At 31.6% G+C, this 22,343-nt stretch overlaps 1 protein-coding gene across 1 annotated transcript in view; it reads left to right on the top strand.

Annotated features, from left to right (window-relative positions):
- Positions 1 to 22,343, top strand: part of LOC145296169 (exostosin-like 3) — a 150,691-nt gene that overhangs the window by 75,694 nt on the left and 52,654 nt on the right. Inside the window, exons 4-5 of the mRNA XM_080142377.1 lie at positions 3,871 to 4,025; positions 19,897 to 20,024. Of these exons, the coding sequence (XP_079998503.1) occupies positions 3,871 to 4,025; positions 19,897 to 20,024 (283 nt within the window). The remainder of the gene's footprint in view (positions 1 to 3,870; positions 4,026 to 19,896; positions 20,025 to 22,343) is intronic.

The following is a 22,343-nucleotide window of genomic DNA, read 5'->3' as shown; positions in this document are numbered from 1 at the left end:
AGGCCCCCCGACCTTATCTAACTTGGGGTCCAGGATGGCATTCCAGTCCCCCATTAATACTACTCGCTCCGGACCCGAAGAGAGAAACCCCTCCACCCGCCGAAAAAAGGAAACCCTCTCGCTTTGGATGTTGGGCGCATAAACTGCCATGATCCGGAATGCGCTGCTGCTAATGGCAACATCGACCACGACCAGCCTCCCATGAGCGTCCGCATGAACAAGTGTAACCGTCGCAGATAGGGTGCGACTTACTAGCACAGAAACCCCCCGGCTCTGGAAACTGCCATATGCTGAGTAAACATCAAAATCGTTCACCAGCACATCGCAGTCCCCAGCCCCAACAAAGTGGGTCTCCTGTATTGCAGCTATGTCTACCTCAAGGGCCATGAGGTCCCTCAGCACGCGAGCAGCCTTGCTTCGAGACCTCATGCCCCTCGCATTTAAGCTAGCTAGGTTCAAGGCCATGTTTCCCTAACTAGAAATATTCTTCAACTAAGGGTCTAAAGTCCTCGGGAGTGAGGACGTCGAAGGCCTGACCAAGACTGCCCGTGAGCAGGTCGGACGTAAGCCGTCCGTCTCGAGCCAGGCCCCCCACGTCCAAGGGGAACGTCATTTTCAGTGCCCTATAGAGGGAGGGGTGAACATAAAGCGGGACCCTCCCCTCGCATTGGGTATTTATCTTACTTAGTGATGGGTGCTCCCCGTCTACTAGTTTGAGGCCTTTAAACGTTGTTTTTGCCTCCTCCACCATTCTCCAGAGCGCTTTCGCTCTACCTCCCCTATTCACTCGGACGAATGTAATTAATGACGGAGCGTCCGGAAAGTTTCTTGGGTCAGTGACCTCCTTTTTATCGACCTTTGAGAGGCTTTCTAGTTCTTTCAGGTACCTCCTCTGCCTTCCGTTGAGGTCACTGACCGTGTTGCTGATGTCGGCTTCACAAACTCTTTCCCCGGGCCAGAAAGGGAACTTTCTGGTTTTTTCCGCTCTTACTGCCGACTTTTCTACTTTCTTTCCCGGGGCTTCTTTTTCTGCCGTCATTTCAACTGGTTCGGGTGTTTCGACTGGTTCGGACGTTTCCGCTGGAGCCTCCGAATGCTCCGTTTCGCTTGCTGGTGTGGTGAATAGGGGAGGGGTTGGCTGAACATCCTCTTGGGGGGGGTTGGTTTTTTGGAGATTCAGTAGGCTGGTCTTTCTTTTCTCTTTTTTCTTGCTGTTTGTCATCCCCTCCGTCGCTCTCTGATTCGGATGACCTGCTACTGATCTTTCTCTTTGTAGCCGTTACTGTTGGTCTTGCTTCTGCTCGTGGAGCCGGTTCCACCTTTCTCCCCTTCTTTGATACCACCGTACTCCATTTTGTAGTGGTATCTACCTCCATCGGGGGCTCCTTAGTCTGGCTCTGAGCTGGTCCTTGTTTACTGGTCTCTGCTGTTTTCCTTTGAGGGCAGAATCTGGCCACGTGCCCTGGTTTTTGGCATTGCCAACATTGTGGTCTTCTGCCCTCCACGATGACCACCATGGACCAACCCTCGCATGTCAATTGGGCGGAAATTTCATGGAACTCCTTCCTTGACAGCCGCATCAGAAATTTATATTCCCCTGTTCTAATATTACGGGGGCCTTTCACAGCTTCCACTTCTTCGACTTCCCCGTACTGGGACATGATGGCCCCCAGCTGGTCTTCTTCTAAGAAACAGGGGACTCCTGAAATTGTCACCGCTGTTCTCCTTTTGGACAAATATTCTGGTCTGATGCGGATGTCCCGCCATGTGAGATCCCCTCTTGCCAGTTTCTGTGCCTCTTCTTTTGTCGGTAAGAGGACCTCCCACATGGCATTAAATCTTCTGACGGCGTATTGGGCCGGGATCTTGAGTTCGCCCAGGAGTTCCATCATTCTTTCTTTCGGGACGCCTTTAAGTCCCTTCCCTTTGGCATCCAATGTTAGTAGGGAGACGGAGCGCTCCCTTATTCCATCCAATGTTTCTGGGACCACTTTGATGTTATTCCCGTCCACGAGCTCCTTGTATTTCGTTTCAAACAGCTGTTTGTAGTAAGCTGGGGACTTTGCCTTCCTCTCCTTTGGTCCCCAGCTCAGCTGTTCACCCGTGGACTGGACTCCTGCCGCTGCTACTACTGCTTCTGCCACCGTCTTTGCCTGCGGTGTTCTCTGTCCTGCTGGGATAGGTGAATCCGACAATACGAGGGCTGGCCATTCCTCCTTTTCCACCGGCTCCACGCTAGTGTATCCCCCCGTCCCCGGGGAGCACCCTTCTAACCTGAACACCTCCATGGATCTCGCCTTCCTCATCCCTTCCACCGATCTATCCCTTGGGCTGCTTCTCTCGGACCGTGACCATTGCCTGGCTCGTCTCCTTCTATTTTCCCCTTCCACGGCCCGCCTGGAGTCTCTACCACAAACTTTCGCCAGGCCTCCACCTTCTCCTCCCAGGATGTTGCCGTTACCGCTGCAGGGATGTCCTCCTGGGAGGTCATCCCAGCGCCCGAAACCCAACCGGGCGCACCTGCACTGGGGGTGCCCTGCACGGCGCCTGCAACCCTGCCAGACGCTACCGACCGCGACGCAACCGAAATCGATCCTTCTGAGTTGGGGGTGGCGACCCTGAAGGGAGCAGCAAGCTTCTTCAGGTCAGCCAGGTAGACGTCCACAGTCTCCCTTGAACCAAGCCGACGTTCAGAGAATTGCCTCCAGGCAACAAAAGAGTCCGCACTGAATGTTCCTTTCAACGCTTGTTTTATCTGCTCCATTGTCGCCTTATCCCCGAGCTGCTGGTACACGACATAAGCCCCCTTAGTGAGCGACAATGGGATGACCATAGCTGGATCCTTAATTTTGCACAACTGGCAAACGCGCTTGGCCTTCTCCAGCCATTCAACCACCGAAGGACTCTGGTATCAGCTTCAGGTCGAATCTGTCCATGGTAAAAAATGTCCGCCGAGATAGCTTGTTGCCGAAAAAAAAAAGAGTACACAAAACCTCAGTTCACTGCAGCAGCGTCTTCCGTCGGTACTTTCCGTAAACTCGTTTTCACGTCTATCCCTATCTGCTACAGTGGCCTGTTTTTATAGAAGACAGAGTCCTCCAAATTTGCATATATGCACGAGAGCACACGAGATTTTGCGAGACTGCATTGTTATATAAGACCATCTTGGACTCTTTTCAGCATCATGACGCTGCGTCGGCAATGCGCACACCGAGGCCGTTTAAGAGGTAAGCCTGCGTTCCCATAATTTTCGCCACAGTTAATTCTTTGTTTTCATACTCAAGAGAGTTCGCTATAATTCTCGGTACCGTTTGAGAAAAAAGAACGTTGTTTTAGTTTTTTTTTAATTGAATGTGTGAACGTTTGTCTCGTCAGGCATCAACATTAAAAGCAACTGATTTCAAAATGGATAATATATATACATTCACAGTAAATTATATGAACTAATGTAGAAATAACCCTGGAATTTCCACGATCCCCTCTCGTTAATAATAATAGTCTAAGAAAATATAGATTCCCAATTGTCACTTTCAAATACAAAAATTTACTAGTTCGTGTGTAAAAGATCTTTCAAAAACAGTTGTCTTTGCCGAGCTTTTCTCATACAATCAGGAGTAATGTATGTGTGGAGTAATCGTGAAAGAAACAACTTTTACTGGTGATGAGAAAACTGCAGGAAATAAATCAATGGCAAAACATTGTATGTGAACGTTTTCCCCCTCCGGTGACATTTTGTTTACCAGTTTTTTTTTATTCATAACAAACGTGGTCTCTTTTGAGATTGCAAAGATAGAACATCGTTATAGAATTATCATTGTGCTCCAGCTTTGTAATTAACTCTCTGTACATGAATCTTGAATTACTTTTCAGTTTTGATTGTGACTTACCATAGAGAAAACGTCCTAAAGCAAATTATCACTCAATACGAAGGCCTGCCATTTGTCGACCGGATCGTTTTGGTTTGGAATGCACAAGACATTCAAGTAAACAAGAGTCTCATACCGGACATTGGAATTCCGATATACGTAAGTTCATTTTCATCACACACACACACACACATACACACACACACACACACACACACACACACACACACACACACACCTATATTATATTTCTTTTAGTTTTTCTGCCTGTTTGTCTGATCCCCGTTTTATCGGAAATTACTGAGATTAATAAGAATTAATTACTACAATACGAAATTTATTCTAGAGGTTTTCTCGGAAAACTACTAAACAGATTTGACTGAAATTTTGTATGAGCATTTGTTATGATAAGGTGCAGAGGAATAAGTATTGTTGTATATGTTTAATGCAAAGAGGATTAATAAGGATTAATATGGATTAGCATTTAATGCAAAAATGAGCACAAATTTAATCATATTCAACCATCAATTTGGCATACAGTACTCATGCTATGTCAACAAGTTATAGCTTTTACCTGTTAAAACAGGTAAAACGTCTGGTATGGTTACGCTATGTCATGGATAAAGCATAATTGTAGTCAAACACATGAAACAAAAAATGTATTCAAGTGTAAATTTAGATTTAGTTAATTTAGAAAAAATATCAGAAAAAAAATTGTCCTATTTCTTTATTCCTGGAAATTTAAAAATGATAAATTTACCATCCAAAGAAGAATTATTGTAGAATTACCAAAGTAGTCGGTCAAATTTGGTAACACCTGGAGAGGTGAACTACCTAGGACTGCCCAAAACAAATATCTCAACCCGAGAGAACAGGACCAGAAGAAACTACGACTCACCTTCCGTTGCATTGATCCTCGAGACCGAATTCTCGACTGATATCATTGTATTTAAAATAAAATTGCATGATACAGTGGAATATTATCCAATACTACACGCGCGCGCGTGCGTGTGCGCGTGTGTGCGTGCGTGTGTGTGTGTGTGTGTGTGTGTGTGTGTGTGTGTGTGTGTGTGTGTGTGTGTGTGTGTGTGTGTAGTATTGGATAATATTCCGTTGTATCATACAATTTTATTTTATTGTATATTGATCGCAATACTTCCAAAATACTCCCAGTGGCGTAGTTGTTTTGTATATTTATTTTATAAGCAGTTAATATTCGGTATGATTCATTTCTTTTGTTTTTCTTTTTCTATTATTATTTCACTCTAAACAAGGCACAGTGGCGCTAAGTTCGTACAGAACTACTATTAGGGACCAGATTTGCAGGGGCATTATGTAGGGAGTTGGGCAGCGAGATGTCTGTTCACATTACACTTGAACTTCTGAATGTCAGTACAGTTAGGAAAGCAAGAGCCCGAGAGGAATTCCACAGTCTATTAGTTCGAGGGGAGAAGCAGTTCGAGGGTAGAAGGCTTTACGTTATCTCTAGAGTGTGTGAGTGAGATTTTTGCTGCTTGTTGGGTTTGTCGGGGTATTTACGTCGAGGGTGCACTAGCGCTTTGTGTTTTTCAGAGCACTTCCCATTAAAATAATTGTAAAACAGAAACAGGATGCCACATTTCGGCGATGAGACATGGGTTAGAGCTTGGTTGATAGTGCTATAAGGTTCACGACTGTTTATTTTAACCGTGCCTACGAGTGAGAGACTAGTAACAGATTCACCAGCTTAAATGTTGCAACAATACTCCATGCATCGCGAATAGTGAATTTGTAGAGACAGGATACTCTCAAGTGCGATTAACCTTCTAGCACGGTAGAGAGAGAGAGAGCCCGCCTTTCTCGCAGCAGCCTTGGTAATTAACTCAATGTAATCGTTCCAATTTATGTTGTCTGAATGTTAAGACTAAGCGCCTGAGGAAAGCACTTTAAGGCAGTGTATTATTAGTAATGGCAAACAGTGGTTGAGAAGGTTTCTTGTAATTATTAAAGGAATCAGTTTTGGCAGCATTGAATGTTACCATCCAGTTACAGATGCATTCCATTACAGACTTGGGGACATCCTCTAAAGTTTTAACTGTTTCCTTAGATATGTGTCCATTCGTTTTCCCCATGAGTATATTACAGAGCGTGGTGTTATCAGCGAATAATACCCATCTCAAAGAAAAATTTTTTTTTATTTTAAACTTTCATAGTTTCCATTTCTATGAAAAAATTTTAAATATTAAAAATATATATTGTGGAGATAATTTTTAATTTTCACAAATTGTCTCCCATAATCTTGTCACAAATTATGTATCATAAAACATAGTAGCTACTTTCAATTGAATTACGAACCCAAAACATTTTTGGATAACACAAGAAATGTTAATAAAAACTTTGGTAAATTATTTATGACACAATTCCATTTATCTATTTTAAGAGACTGTTTTATACAAATATTTAAAATAATTTTTATAGCACAAGAAATGTTAATAAAAACTTTGGTAAATTATTTATGATAAAATTCCATTTATCTATTTTAAGAGACTGTTTTATAAAAATATTTAAAATAATTTTTATAACACAAGAAATGTTAATAAAAACTTTGGTAAATTATTTATGATAAAATTCTATTTATCTATTTTAAGAGACTGTTTTATACAAATATTTAAAATAATTTTTATAGCACAAGAAATGTTAATAAAATCTTTGGTAAATTATTTATGATAAAATTCCATTTATCTATTTTAAGAGACTGTTTTATACAAATATTAAAAATAATTTTATAACACAAGAAATGTTAATAAAAACTTTGGTAAACTATTTATGATAAAATTCCATTTATCTATTTTAAGAGACTGTTTTATACAAATATTTAAAATAATTTTTATAACACAAGAAATGTTAATAAAAACTTTGGTAAATTATTTATGACAAAATTCCATTTATCTATTTTAAGAGACTGTTTTATACAAATATTTAAAATAATTTTTATAACACAAGAAATGTTAATAAAAACTTTGGTAAATTATTTATGATAAAATTCCATTTATCTATTTTAAGAGACTGTTTTATACAAATATTTAAAATAATTTTTATAACACAAGAAATGTTAATAAAAACTTTGGTAAATTATTTATGACAAAATTCCATTTATCTATTTTAAGAGACTGTTTTATACAAATATTTAAAATAATTTTTATAACACAAGAAATGTTAATAAAAACTTTGGTAAATTATTTATGACAAAATTCCATTTATCTATTTTAAGAGACTGTTTTATACAAATATTTAAAATAATTTTTATAACACAAGAAATGTTAATAAAAACTTTGGTAAATTATTTATGATAAAATTCTATTTATCTATTTTAAGAGACTGTTTTATACAAATATTTAAAATAATTTTTATAACACAAGAAATGTTAATAAAAACTTTGGTAAATTATTTATGACAAAATTCCATTTATCTATTTTAAGAGACTGTTTTATACAAATATTTAAAATAATTTTTATAACACAAGAAATGTTAATAAAAACTTTGGTAAATTATTTATGATAAAATTCTATTTATCTATTTTAAGAGACTGTTTTATACAAATATTTAAAATAATTTTTATAACACAAGAAATGTTAATAAAAACTTTGGTAAATTATTTATGACAAAATTCCATTTATCTATTTTAAGAGACTGTTTTATACAAATATTTAAAATAATTTTTATAACACAAGAAATGTTAATAAAAACTTTGGTAAATTATTTATGATAAAATTCTATTTATCTATTTTAAGAGACTGTTTTATACAAATATTTAAAATAATTTTTATAACACAAGAAATGTTAATAAAAACTTTGGTAAATTATTTATGACAAAATTCCATTTATCTATTTTAAGAGACTGTTTTATACAAATATTTAAAATAATTTTTATAACACAAGAAATGTTAATAAAAACTTTGGTAAATTATTTATGATAAAATTCTATTTATCTATTTTAAGAGACTGTTTTATACAAATATTTAAAATAATTTTTATAACACAAGAAATGTTAATAAAAACTTTGGTAAATTATTTATGACAAAATTCCATTTATCTATTTTAAGAGACTGTTTTATACAAATATTTAAAATAATTTTTATAACACAAGAAATGTTAATAAAAACTTTGGTAAATTATTTATGATAAAATTCTATTTATCTATTTTAAGAGACTGTTTTATACAAATATTTAAAATAATTTTTATAACACAAGAAATGTTAATAAAAACTTTGGTAAATTATTTATGATAAAATTCCATTTATCTATTTTAAGAGACTGTTTTATACAAATATTTAAAATAATTTTTATAACACAAGAAATGTTAATAAACACTTTGGTAAATTATTTATGACAAAATTCCATTTATCTATTTTAAGAGACTGTTTTATACAAATATTTAAAATAATTTTTATAACACAAGAAATGTTAATAAAAACTTTGGTAAATTATTTATGACAAAATTCCATTTATCTATTTTAAGAGACTGTTTTATACAAATATTTAAAATAATTTTTATAGCACAAGAAATGTTAATAAAAACTTTGGTAAATTATTTATGACAAAATTCCATTTATCTATTTTAAGAGACTGTTTTATACAAATATTTAAAATAATTTTTATAACACAAGAAATGTTAATAAAAACTTTGGTAAATTATTTATGACAAAATTCCATTTATCTATTTTAAGAGACTGTTTTATACAAATATTTAAAATAATTTTTATAACACAAGAAATGTTAATAAAAACTTTGGTAAATTATTTATGACAAAATTCCATTTATCTATTTTAAGAGACTGTTTTATACAAATATTTAAAATAATTTTTATCACACAAGAAATGTTAATAAAAACTTTGGTAAATTATTTATGATAAAATTCCATTTATCTATTTTAAGAGACTGTTTTATACAAATATTTAAAATAATTTTTATAACACAAGAAATGTTAATAAAAACTTTGGTAAATTATTTATGACAAAATTCCATTTATCTATTTTAAGAGACTGTTTTATACAAATATTTAAAATAATTTTTATAACACAAGAAATGTTAATAAAAACTTTGGTAAATTATTTATGATAAAATTCTATTTATCTATTTTAAGAGACTGTTTTATACAAATATTTAAAATAATTTTTATAACACAAGAAATGTTAATAAAAACTTTGGTAAATTATTTATGATACAATTCCATTTATCTATTTTAAGAGACTGTTTTATACAAATATTTAAAATAATTTTTATAACACAAGAAATGTTAATAAAAACTTTGGTAAATTATTTATGATAAAATTCTATTTATCTATTTTAAGAGACTGTTTTATACAAATATTTAAAATAATTTTTATAACACAAGAAATGTTAATAAAAACTTTGGTAAATTATTTATGATAAAATTCTATTTATCTATTTTAAGAGACTGTTTTATACAAATATTTAAAATAATTTTTATAACACAAGAAATGTTAATAAAAACTTTGGTAAATTATTTATGATAAAATTCCATTTATCTATTTTAAGAGACTGTTTTATACAAATATTTAAAATAATTTTTATAACACAAGAAATGTTAATAAAAACTTTGGTAAATTATTTATGATAAAATTCTATTTATCTATTTTAAGAGACTGTTTTATACAAATATTTAAAATAATTTTTATAACACAAGAAATGTTAATAAAAACTTTGGTAAATTATTTATGACAAAATTCCATTTATCTATTTTAAGAGACTGTTTTATACAAATATTTAAAATAATTTTTATAACACAAGAAATGTTAATAAAAACTTTGGTAAATTATTTATGACAAAATTCCATTTATCTATTTTAAGAGACTGTTTTATACAAACATTTAAAATAATTTTTATAACACAAGAAATGTTAATAAAAACTTTGGTAAATTATTTATGATAAAATTCTATTTATCTATTTTAAGAGACTGTTTTATACAAATATTTAAAATAATTTTTATAACACAAGAAATGTTAATAAAAACTTTGGTAAATTATTTATGATAAAATTCTATTTATCTATTTTAAGAGACTGTTTTATACAAATATTTAAAATAATTTTTATAACACAAGAAATGTTAATAAAAACTTTGGTAAATTATTTATGACAAAATTCCATTTATCTATTTTAAGAGACTGTTTTATACAAATATTTAAAATAATTTTTATAACACAAGAAATGTTAATAAAAACTTTGGTAAATTATTTATGATAAAATTCTATTTATCTATTTTAAGAGACTGTTTTATACAAATATTTAAAATAATTTTTATAACACAAGAAATGTTAATAAAAACTTTGGTAAATTATTTATGATAAAATTCTATTTATCTATTTTAAGAGACTGTTTTATACAAATATTTAAAATAATTTTTATAACACAAGAAATGTTAATAAAAACTTTGGTAAATTATTTATGACAAAATTCCATTTATCTATTTTAAGAGACTGTTTTATACAAATATTTAAAATAATTTTTATAACACAAGAAATGTTAATAAAAACTTTGGTAAATTATTTATGATAAAATTCCATTTATCTATTTTAAGAGACTGTTTTATACAAATATTTAAAATAATTTTTATAACACAAGAAATGTTAATAAAAACTTTGGTAAATTATTTATGATAAAATTCTATTTATCTATTTTAAGAGACTGTTTTATACAAATATTTAAAATAATTTTTATAACACAAGAAATGTTAATAAAAACTTTGGTAAATTATTTATGACAAAATTCCATTTATCTATTTTAAGAGACTGTTTTATACAAATATTTAAAATAATTTTTATAACACAAGAAATGTTAATAAAAACTTTGGTAAATTATTTATGACAAAATTCCATTTATCTATTTTAAGAGACTGTTTTATACAAATATTTAAAATAATTTTTATAACACAAGAAATGTTAATAAAAACTTTGGTAAATTATTTATGATAAAATTCCATTTATCTATTTTAAGAGACTGTTTTATACAAATATTTAAAATAATTTTTATCACACAAGAAGTGTTAACAAAAAACTTTCATGCATTATTATGACAAAATTCCATTTATTCATTTTAAGAACCCATTTTTATACAAATGTTTAAAATAATTTTTTATAATCAAAGAAGTGTTAAAAAAATGTTCATACATTATTTATGACAAAATTCAATTTATCTATTTTAAGCAACTTTTTACACACATGTTAAAAATAAGTTTTTTTATAATACAAGAAGTGTTAACAAAAACTTTCATACGTTATTTATGATAAAATTCCATTTATTCATTTTAAGAAACCATTTTTATAATAATGTTTAAAATAAGTTTTTATAACACAAAAAGTGTAAATAAAAACTGTCATATATTATGTACGAAAAAATTTCATTTATCTATTTTAAGAAACATTTTATACAAATGTTAAAAATAAGTGTCTTATAATACAAGATGTGTAAATAAAAAACTTTCATACATTATTCTATGAGAAACCTTGTGAAAAACATTAATATATTATTTCAAGTAGACACCATTTATAGAAATGTAAATAAAAATTCTCATTATTTTTTTCGTCATAAAACAAAAACTAATGAGAAATGTAAAAAATGAAAGTTTATTATTTTTTATTGTTTCAAGATATGTAAAAACTAAAATAATTTTTGAAAATAAATTATTTCCATATTGTTGTATATTTCGTTTCATGTATATTTACTCCCATTCCATATTTAGGTAAACCAAGTCCACTTCAAGTGTCTTCACTTTTCTTACTGAATTTTTGGACATAACCACAAAAACTTACATTACCTTTGAACAATTTATTTTAAAATTAAACTCTACATTGAACACTATAACTAACAAAGTGTTTCTTTTATTAATTAAACATAGGCGTTTATTTCTAAAAGTAGCCCTTTTATTCTCGGTAATGTTGTTGTTGTTGTTGTTGTTGTTGTTGTCGTCGTCGTCGTTGTTGTTGTTGTTGTTCGTGATGAACGTTATATTTGCCATAAAAAGAAAAGAAAGAAAAAATCTCGCCCTAACCTCTCTCCTTTCTAAATTATAAATAAATAGATGCATATTTTTAACATTGATTAAGTTTTTTATAGTCTAATAAAATAATAAAGTCAATAAACACGAAGTAATCATGTACACACCTAGTAATATATAATTGTTTTATGTTCGTTTATTCATTTTATTATATAATCATATTTTTATGTAGAATTCATTTGCAAATTCATGTTAATGCAAATTTCAGTTTCTCTACGTTAAATACCGAATAGACTATATGAAATAATTATTCGTTGTCTTTTCATAATCAATAATATATGACTATAATTTTCCTCAATGTTGGTTGATATAGCATAAAAGCATAACAATCATCTTTTTTGTTTTTTTCTGTAAATTAACAAAATGTGAAATGCAGATTGTATTTTCATTTTCTGTAAAGATGTCCGTCCGCCACACAAAATTTATCGAACGAATTCATTTCAAGTATTTAGAAAATTGATAAATAAGTCTATTTTTCGGCTTTATATAGCGATTTATGTCTTTTCTCAATATGAAAACTTCATCGTAAAATTCTATAAATATCCAGAATAATGATGGTGCTCACCTAACGTAAAACATTTTGCTCAATGAAAATAAAGAACTTCTATACTTGGGTGCCATAATCCAAAGTGCACAATATCCTAGATAGAGCAGGTGTATATAAACGTTAATAATTAGAAACATCTTGTCTTTCTTTTATTATGATGCTATATGCTTAAAAAGAACATGACTTTGTAAAAGAGTTATAATTATAATTACATTTTTGTAACAAATTGGGGCCATACTAAAGCTACAGTTGAAACAACCAGAAGTTGTCTCGGTTTACTTCTTATGCAACTAAGTTAGAAGATTCTTTATTTCAGCGTCCACAATACCAGATGAACTGGCGTCAAGAAGAAGAGACGACGAAACTGTAAAATGGTATGATGTTCTTGAACCGTCATGTTGATTGTTGTTTCTTGGAACTGTCATTTGTTGTATAAGTACACGTCACACTCACGCACGCATTGATATCTTATGAATACATAAATAGACAATTATTTACACACAATGATAATACGGTTAGATTATGCATCCAAAGCACACTCATTGGCGGGTATAAAATGTCGTTCTCGTGCGGATATCATGCATACATTTAATGACACGCAGTAGAGTATTTATATACACAGCTATAACGACACTGCGCCTATATATTATGCATACATAATTTTGACTATATATCTAGTGTGTAATACATGTCGATTTTTGTGCACTAGAGTTGGCATGTAACAAGCGTTGATATGCGTATATAACTATTAGTTAAGGTAAAATGTTTAATGCACTGGGTAGAGCGTGTATAGTTAAATGTTGCATTTTCAGGAAAAAAAACAATATCGACGTGCTTTGTTATATTATTTTATACATGAAAAACTACATGATACTGCCCAGGAATCATAATAGTAGCATTACAGTAATAAATTTGCAAGGCGATTAATATGTTGGTTTAGGTTTTTGAACAGCTTATATATATATATATATATATATATATATATATATATATATATATATATATATATATATATATATATATATGAGAATAATGGAAATAGTAATACGACTAAATAGAGAAATAAAAAAGAACAAACAAAGTGGTATGTGTTCATCAACGTTTCGCAATAAAGTCTCGCAATAATGACGAAACGTTAATGGACGCATAACTGGGTTTGTTCCTTGCTTATTTCTCTCTCTCTCTCTCTCTCTCTCTCTCTCTCTATATATATATATATATATATATATATATATATATATATATATATATATATATATATATATAACCAAGGTTTTTCTCTCGCATAACAACTCTTTCTCACAGTGGAAAAATCTTCTACTACAATTTTAGGATGTCATCTTCTGTTTATGAATTTAATCACATACATCATAAAACAAATTAGATCATTACCATTTCTACCGGATTATTCCATATACATTCTGTTTGTTTTTTTTTGTTTTTTGTTTTGTTTTGTTTTGTTTTTCTTTGGGTTGTGCCACATTTTTCTATTTTCCTCCATCGAGTCTGGACTTCGTTTGTAATATTATTTTTACCCGTACATTTTTTGAATTATCATCAACTTTGATACAAATATAATTCATTGCATAATATAATAATGCAACTTACTTTTTCGTCCGAATGAAGGCATTAATAGTGTGAGACTCTACGAAAGAAACTCCTTTCATGGACGTTCGTCAGAAGCAGAGGTGCACCATTGAATTCATCCATTCAGAAATAATTAAACCGATCAACATTCACTAGCACCTGTCGAACGTTTACGAAGCCGATGCAGTTAGCACAGATAGGAGATGTGCTTATCGACTTCAGAGTGGCGACATAGATGTGAGTGAGAACGCACGGTTTGGACTTTACGACCTAGGCATAAAAAGACGCTGGCAAAAATGCATTGAAAACAGTATTGACTAGGTAGAAACATATAATCTGTAGAACAACCAGTCACTCGTTTTATATATATATATATATATATATATATATATATATATATATATATATATATATATATATATATACTATGTATTATTTCATGAAAATTCTGACTTTGTGAATCTAATTTATAAAACTCACTATGTCTTTTTGTCTGTCTGTCTCCATATTTTCAAACTCTATCTTTTCCGAAACTAAAAGCCGCAGAGTGACGCTAGGGGCCTCAAATGATTGGATTTTTTATAGACTGTTCTTTTATGGGTCTTTGGCCGATTCAAATAGTTTTAAGTGGTCAAAAGGTGGTCAAAAATGAAAAAAAAAATCGTTATAAATTTTGTACATTAGTTAATTTTTAATCAGTTCATATGCGTGTCACGTTGGTACATGGAAATGTCACCAGTTTTGCTTTCCGTTTTGAGTTTAGCTGATGACACCTAAATACGTTTTTTTTTACTTTCGAAGTCATACGAACATAGAACGAACGGACTAACTTTCGCTACAAAGAATTTGACATCTCTTTTGTGAGAAAAACGATGCAGAGAAGAGAAGGGGACATCGCCCAATAGATTTCGAAGTTGGTTTTGTACCTTGAAGAATACGTTATGCAACACCACCCCAGATCAGCTAGCATTATTCCGTCTTAGGACATATTAGACGTTTATGCAGGCATATGATTGCGTCAGAGGTGAGATATTTTTTAGCGATAAAATGATCCAAGAATTTTTCCAACAATTCGAACAGATTTGATGTAAGTCTTGTATTTCATGTCTGAAGTGAACGTCAGTTCTAAAAGCTCATCAAAACAGGGGGCTTCCTTAAGTAGAAATATATTTATTTTTATTGGAGTAAAGTTGGAATTTGACGGTTAGTGATGAAAGGAGAAAAACTTGGTTTTAGATGTAATAAAAGTAATAAAGCATTTTTCCACGTAGCACCATATGCTCCATGTCGAAAAAGAGAGAAGTGGAAAGATCTTGATTACTAATGCTCTTCGGTGTGTTTCCACAGAGGTTGTATCATCTGCATAAATATCGACGAGCTTAGAGTGTGATTTGAGAAATTATTGATGAAGAAAGACGGTTCCCCTTACCTTGTATACAGCAGAAATTATTGGGCTTTGAATGACTCAAAACTGAATATAGAAAATCCATAATTTCCAGCAGTAATAGAAATATTCAGTATTTGTTAAGATAAAATAAAATTATGAAAAATAACTAAAGTTTTCGTAATCATTTTTATTAAACGAAATATTTTACCCCAAATTGATGGAATGTCACGATGCTATTAAGAGATATTTATCTCTCCATATAAAGTGAGGTGTGTATATATATATATATATATATATATATATATATATATATATATATGCAGTAGCGTCCAAAACTAAGGGACAAAATTTTAAACCTAATATTTGTTAAAAATAACAACTGTGAAAAGCTGGAAATTTTCATAACTGGTAGTCGTTATCATCCATAACAACATACTAAATTTTAAATCATTTGCAACGGATAGAAAATAAATTATAACAATTATTTATTTTCAAAATAGGAACGTTCAAAAGTAAGGGACAAAATTGAGAAAAACAATGCAAACGGTATGCTATATTCAAATTTTTGATTTCCTCTACAGAATAAGTCTTACTCAGTCATTTGTAAACGTTACATCAGCTGGCACCATAGCGAAACGCCAAAAACTTGATTACTCTGTGAGACATACCATTGTGAAGCTACACAAGGAAAAGCACACCATTAGAGAGATTTCAGAAAAAATGAAACGTTCCAAGAGTGTTGTAGGCAGGGTTGTTAAATCCTACAATGATACTGGCATTGATGAAGGATTAAGTGCAAGGTGTACTAAGAAAACTATCAAGTTTTGGGGGTGGAAGTGTCATGATGTTTGGAATTTTTCTAGCCAAGGTGCAACGTCTCTTGTCCAGTTACAAACTCGTGTAAACGCGCAGATCTATAAAAACATTGTTCAAGATCATGTTGTGCCAATCATACAAAATTCAGGTTTCGATAGGGCTACCTTTATGCAAAGTAATGCCCCATGTCGAAATTATGGATTGGGCACTGCAAATTCCTGACTTAAATCCAATAGAAAATCTTTGGAAGACCTTAGGAGTGAAAATTATGGAAAGAAATCCCACTAACACGGAGGATATGTGGGTGAAGCTTCAAGAAGCATGGTATAAAATTAGTATCGAGGATTGTCAAGAAATGATTCGTTCTTGAAGTCGAAGATGTGCAGCTGTAATTTAGAGCAAGGGCTCATTTACTAAATATTGATTGTACATGCATTTTATTGGTTTTTGGCTATTTACATTGTTTTTCACAATTTTGTCCCTTACTTTTGCAAATTAATAAATACATAAATGTTATAATTCTTTTTCTATCCTTCGCAAATTATTCAAATTTTAGTATGCTATTATGGATGATAACGACTACCAGTTGTCTAAATTTAAGCTTTTCACAGTTTTTATTTCTAACAAATATTAGGTAAAAAATTATGCCCCGTAGTTTTAGACGCTACTATATATATATATATATATATATATATATATATATATATATATATATATATATATATATATATACTAGCAATGGGTGCCCGGCATTGCCCGGGTGTTTGGAGGTGTATGCTGAGCAAAAAAAAAAAAAGACGGTCAATTTTTTAAACTTTGACCCCTATTATGACCCCTTAAAATTTATTGTTTAGGGCTCAAATAAAGTTAGTAAGTTAGATCCATGTCCGAGGAACCTATATCTAAAATTTCACGTGTTTAGATCCAAAATTGTAGAAGGGGTTTGGTAGAGTTCTCAAAGGTCAAATCGTTGAACTTTGACCCCGTAATCGAAAACTCTCTGTCCTAAAACCAATCATATCGATTTTCCCAAATCTCAGTACCCTGTATATCAAATTTCGAGTCTGTAGACTTAAAATTGACAGAGTTATTGCGTAGAGAAATGTACACAGACACACACACACAGACACTTTCACTTTTATATATATATAGATAGATAGATAGATGATGCATAAATATATATGGAAACAATTTTGTGTTTACTATAAACTTTTTACGCAAATATTATGCAAGTATAGATCATGTAGAATATCTGAATGAATATAATTACACGTAATAGTTTACTAAAGATGATCATCCCATTAGAAAACCGAAACAACTAATAGGGAATTAATTCAAATGAATGCTTAAAAGAATATGCAAATTAGCTAGATCTTTTACTAGTGAATGCAATTCCACAACCCATATATAAGAAAATTGTATATTCTAGAAAAGAGAGTTTTTAATATGAATATCAATACACACAAAAGAAAAGCGAATTTATAGGAGTATAGATAGATTTGACCGTTACATTTAAAGTGTTCGATTTGTTCTGCTATTTACAAAGAGCTTCGCATATATATATATTTTTAGTTTTTCGCTAGGAGCTTGGTTACAATAATAATAAAACTAAATTTGCATACATTAAACTATTAATCATATTGTGTTTGTGTGAATTTTTTATTGTTAATTTTTTAACGTTTCCAACCTTGGAGATCTAGGAAAATATTTTTCCTTTAGGAGATCGCCCATATTTTTGATCGTATACAAAAACCAAATTTTATTTATTTATTATTTTACTTATAAAACAGCAATCTACAAACGCGTGTCTCACGGCTCCACCAATCGCCAACATAATTTGACTGTTTTAGGATTCTAACCTCAGACCATATGTACTATAATCGAGTTCGTTAACCGTGTTTGTAGATTGCTATTTTATATGTAAACTTATAAATAAATATTTGTTTATTTGTTTACATCCAAAAAAACATGGGCAATAAGGAAATATATTTTCTTAGATCTTTTAAAAATCAACAACAACAAAATCGGTATAAGTTTATAAGCGATAAAGCTAATATGTAGGGTAATCTAGGATTCATGGCGTAACAGTTAACGCACCCGAATATAGTACATATAGTTTGAGGTCCGGATCCTAGAACAGTCAAGCTACATTGGCCATCGATGGACCTGTGAGTTACGTGTCTGTAGATTGCTGTTGTGAATTTGAAGTACAATATCCTTTTTCTGTCTCAATGTCCATTACCCTTATTCTATGTACCTAAAATGTTTTAATAACTTTAATTTTTCTATGTTTATTGCTTTTAGCAAATAAGGTGCAAACCAATAAAAACATTTGCTAATATTTTTCTTCTGAGGAGATGAATAATCATCGAAAACTCATGAGTTAAGGACATAGATTTATTCAATTGTATTCCTAGTTTTCAAACAATAAAAATTCTATATTTGAAGTTTAACCTTTTCAAATCAAAAAATTTAAATACCCAATATATATATATATATAGTATGGTAACAACTGATGATCCCTTAAAAAATATAAAAAATATAAAAATTGGTATTATAGTAAATTTGAGAGTTGATGCAGTGATTGCAGGTGATTAAATGACTTACTGACTAGATGTTTTTTTAATGAATGATAAAAAATAATTTTTTGTGTGGTTTCAAATGTTAAAACTTCAAAGACTATATATATAAGCCACTAAGCCACGAAAAAATATATATATATATTAAATGCGTGTTATATAAATTGTACATATGTTTGCTTTTTTTACAAGGTTGTCACCACTTATCAATGCCCGGAAGCCACTCGGGGATAGGGGTTATTGCGTTACAGTACGTTAGTGTTGATATTTGATAATGTATTACTTAAGGGGGCGGTTCATCAGGAATTTTTTTATGTTGGACTTGAAGACATCCAGGTTGCAGTCAGGTGGGAAACGGCCAGACAGAACACAGGTGTGCACTTCTAAGAAAGAAGCTTTGTTCGTGGAATCTACGTTTTGGTTTTGGCACAGATAAAGAGTGGGGAAATTTTTGACAGTGGTTTCAACTAGACGGGTGTTTTTCGTGAAAGATTGGCGAAGGGGAACCAGGGATTGGAGCTCAGACGAGCACTTGCCATGGAAATAACGATAAAACAAAGACAGGCTCACAACATCTTTCCTGTGTGAGAGAGTTTGCAGGGAAGAGAAAAGGACATTCCCCACTAAGCCACGAAGCCTATTTTGTACTCTGTCAAGGCAGGATAGGCTGTTTTTAGCAGCTCCTGTCCAGATGTGGCAGCAGTATTCCACCCTTGGGCGTACTTGCTGTTTGTTCACTAAATCTTCATTTAGGATTGTTTAGATAAATTCATCGAACCATATATAATTTAAAATTACATTACCTAGAGTACAGGATAAGTATATTTTATTTGGATAAAAAAGCGCACGGTTATACTCAGATATTAACGAAAATTAACGATTTTTTTATTATTATAATTTATAATATAATTTATTATATAATAATATAACTATTGAAAAATAAAAATTAAAACTGTACTAAACAAATATCTGCTGGTATATATGTAGGATTATTAGTATGAATTGTTTCTAATATATTTCTCTACTTTCTAACAAGCCATCATTTTATTCTTTCTTTTAGGTCATTGGTAATGGCATGAACACACTGAATAACCGATTCCTCCCATTCGATGTGATCAGGACTCAAGCTGTGTTTACTGTTGATGATGACATTACACTAAACAATGGCGATATTCTATTCGCTTTCAGGCAAGTCTGTGGGTATGCTTATACTGGTGTGCGTACACATCTGATATGTGGCATAATCACATTATCACACCTGTTTTGGTTAGGTCATCGAAGTTAAATGACACTTAACTTGGTTAGTACCAAGTGGATGACCACTTGGGAATACCAAACATTGTATGTGGAAGGATGGCCATACCCACCGGCAAAAAAATTGTAACATTATTAAAAATATCTTGCCTAAATGGAACACGTATGCAACTGGTAATGTTCCCTAGAATCGTTTCCCTTCGGGTCGCACCAGGAAGTATGCATTTACATTTGATACTTTGGTCATAATTGTGGCGTTAAAAAATACGAGATATTTACGCATATAATAAAATGATTTCGATTTTTAACCGTTCATATTCTGTGATTATAGTTAGATAACCGAAAACTTCCGATTCCATCTTGTGTGCTCAACGAAATCATTATCTCCAACAAGATCTTTAAAGAAATATATTTCTCATACGTGACACACTTTTTGAGCACCGTAATAGGAATAATATCATAGCATAACAATAATAAAAATAATTCTATCATAGCATAGCAATAATGAAAAATAATTATCTCATAGCATAACAATAATAAAAATTAAAATAATAATAAAATCATAGCATTATAATGTGATAACTATTGCACATTCTTCCATATATATTTAAAAATAATAACACGAAATATTACTACAATTACTACCATTTATATATTTACGTAGCCCGATGGTTTCTTTAAAATGTCAATAAAGATAGAACGGTCAGCCATGGTACACCCTGTGGCTGCAGCCAGTGTTCAAAGAAACAATTGCTTTCACAGAAAGAGGTATTTTGGAATCAAGCTCACTTTTAAAAACTGGCTACAGTAGATGCAAACAAGTTATAACAACCGCGAAAGATACGCTAAATCCGGAATTGTTGAGCAGTATTAGTTCCCATGAGTTTGTCGTTTTTATTTTGTTTAGAAAAACCATTTATACCAACCATCATTAAGGGACCAGAAGTTATATCCTTAGCATATGATAGAGCCAAACTTTTTTTGCAAAGAAATTGGCACCTAATTCCGCTATTTGCAATCAGTGCACTTTATCTCTAATGTTTTCCTCTTTGATTGAAAATACTTTTATAATAGTATACATGTCCGGAATATTGCGGAAATTATCAAGAACTTTGTTGCCAACAAGGTAACTGGTCATGATAACATTTCAGACATTGTACTTAGGAATCTATATCCGGAAATCTGCAGCTAGTCTTACAAAGCTGTTCACTCTCTACTTAAAGGACTGAAATTTTCCATCTGTTTTTTAATTTTAGTATTTAAAACTATTTGGGGTCGGTATTCTGCATATTCGGGCCGACCAGTCTTGTGTGCGTCAACAGTAAGTTTGTTTTAATGTGATAAAGAATTTGTCAATCAGATCAGCAAAACCGATTAACTTAGAAGCAACATGAATTTCGTCCTATAATATCGACAGCTAATATTCTAACTGTAGAATGGCACAGAATTAGTGTATCAATTGATGTAAGCTTCATTTATAGGGTGATAGCGCTTTATATGTCAAAGGTCTTCAATAGGGTTTGACACAATAGTCTGCTTCACAAGCTTGCTAGCTCTGGAATATATGGGAGTGTCTTCTCAACTATCAAATCCTTTTTTTTTTCTGATGTATCTATGAAAATACTTATTGAGAGACAGAAGCACACAATATCAACGTTGACGTGCCTTAAGGAATTATTTTTCCCTAACCCTCTTTATAATCTTCATTAATTAATGATCTTCCACGTCATATTCGTCGACATCTATACAAACGACAAAATGCGCTTTGAGGACCTTTGATGATCAAGATCTTGCTGATTCTTTCTCCTCCTATCTTGAGTACGTGATTCCATGGACAAAAGGCGGTTTGTTATTTTTAATACGGCTAAGACCAAGTTTCTTTCCTTTCATCACTAATGCTCGGATTCGTGTTTTTCCTGAGTTGTAATGGTCGTCTCCCCAGCGTATCACCTTACTTTAATAAGCTCCTTTTCATTTAAGATCTAAAATAGAAGATTTGCATTAAATCTGTTGCTAAGTTTGCTAGAAAAAATCTTGGATCATTCTCCCGCTCCAGAAAGTACTTGAATCCTGATGCACTTTTCTATGTTTTTTTTTTAATTCTCTTTCCACCTCAACACTAACCTTAAAAATGACAACTTTTCTAGGTTCATGTATGCTGAAAACTATTATCACATTTAAATTTTATGCAGACAAGTAGTTTTCTGGATATTAAAACCTTTATTATCCAATGTAATCCCACTGGTGGTCATG

The sequence above is a fragment of the Euprymna scolopes genome, chromosome 16, assembly GCF_053919585.1.
Source record: "Euprymna scolopes isolate OS-2025 chromosome 16, ASM5391958v1, whole genome shotgun sequence".
NCBI classification, from domain to species: Eukaryota; Metazoa; Mollusca; class Cephalopoda; order Sepiida; family Sepiolidae; genus Euprymna; species Euprymna scolopes.
This window is presented reverse-complemented; position numbering and strand designations above follow the sequence as displayed.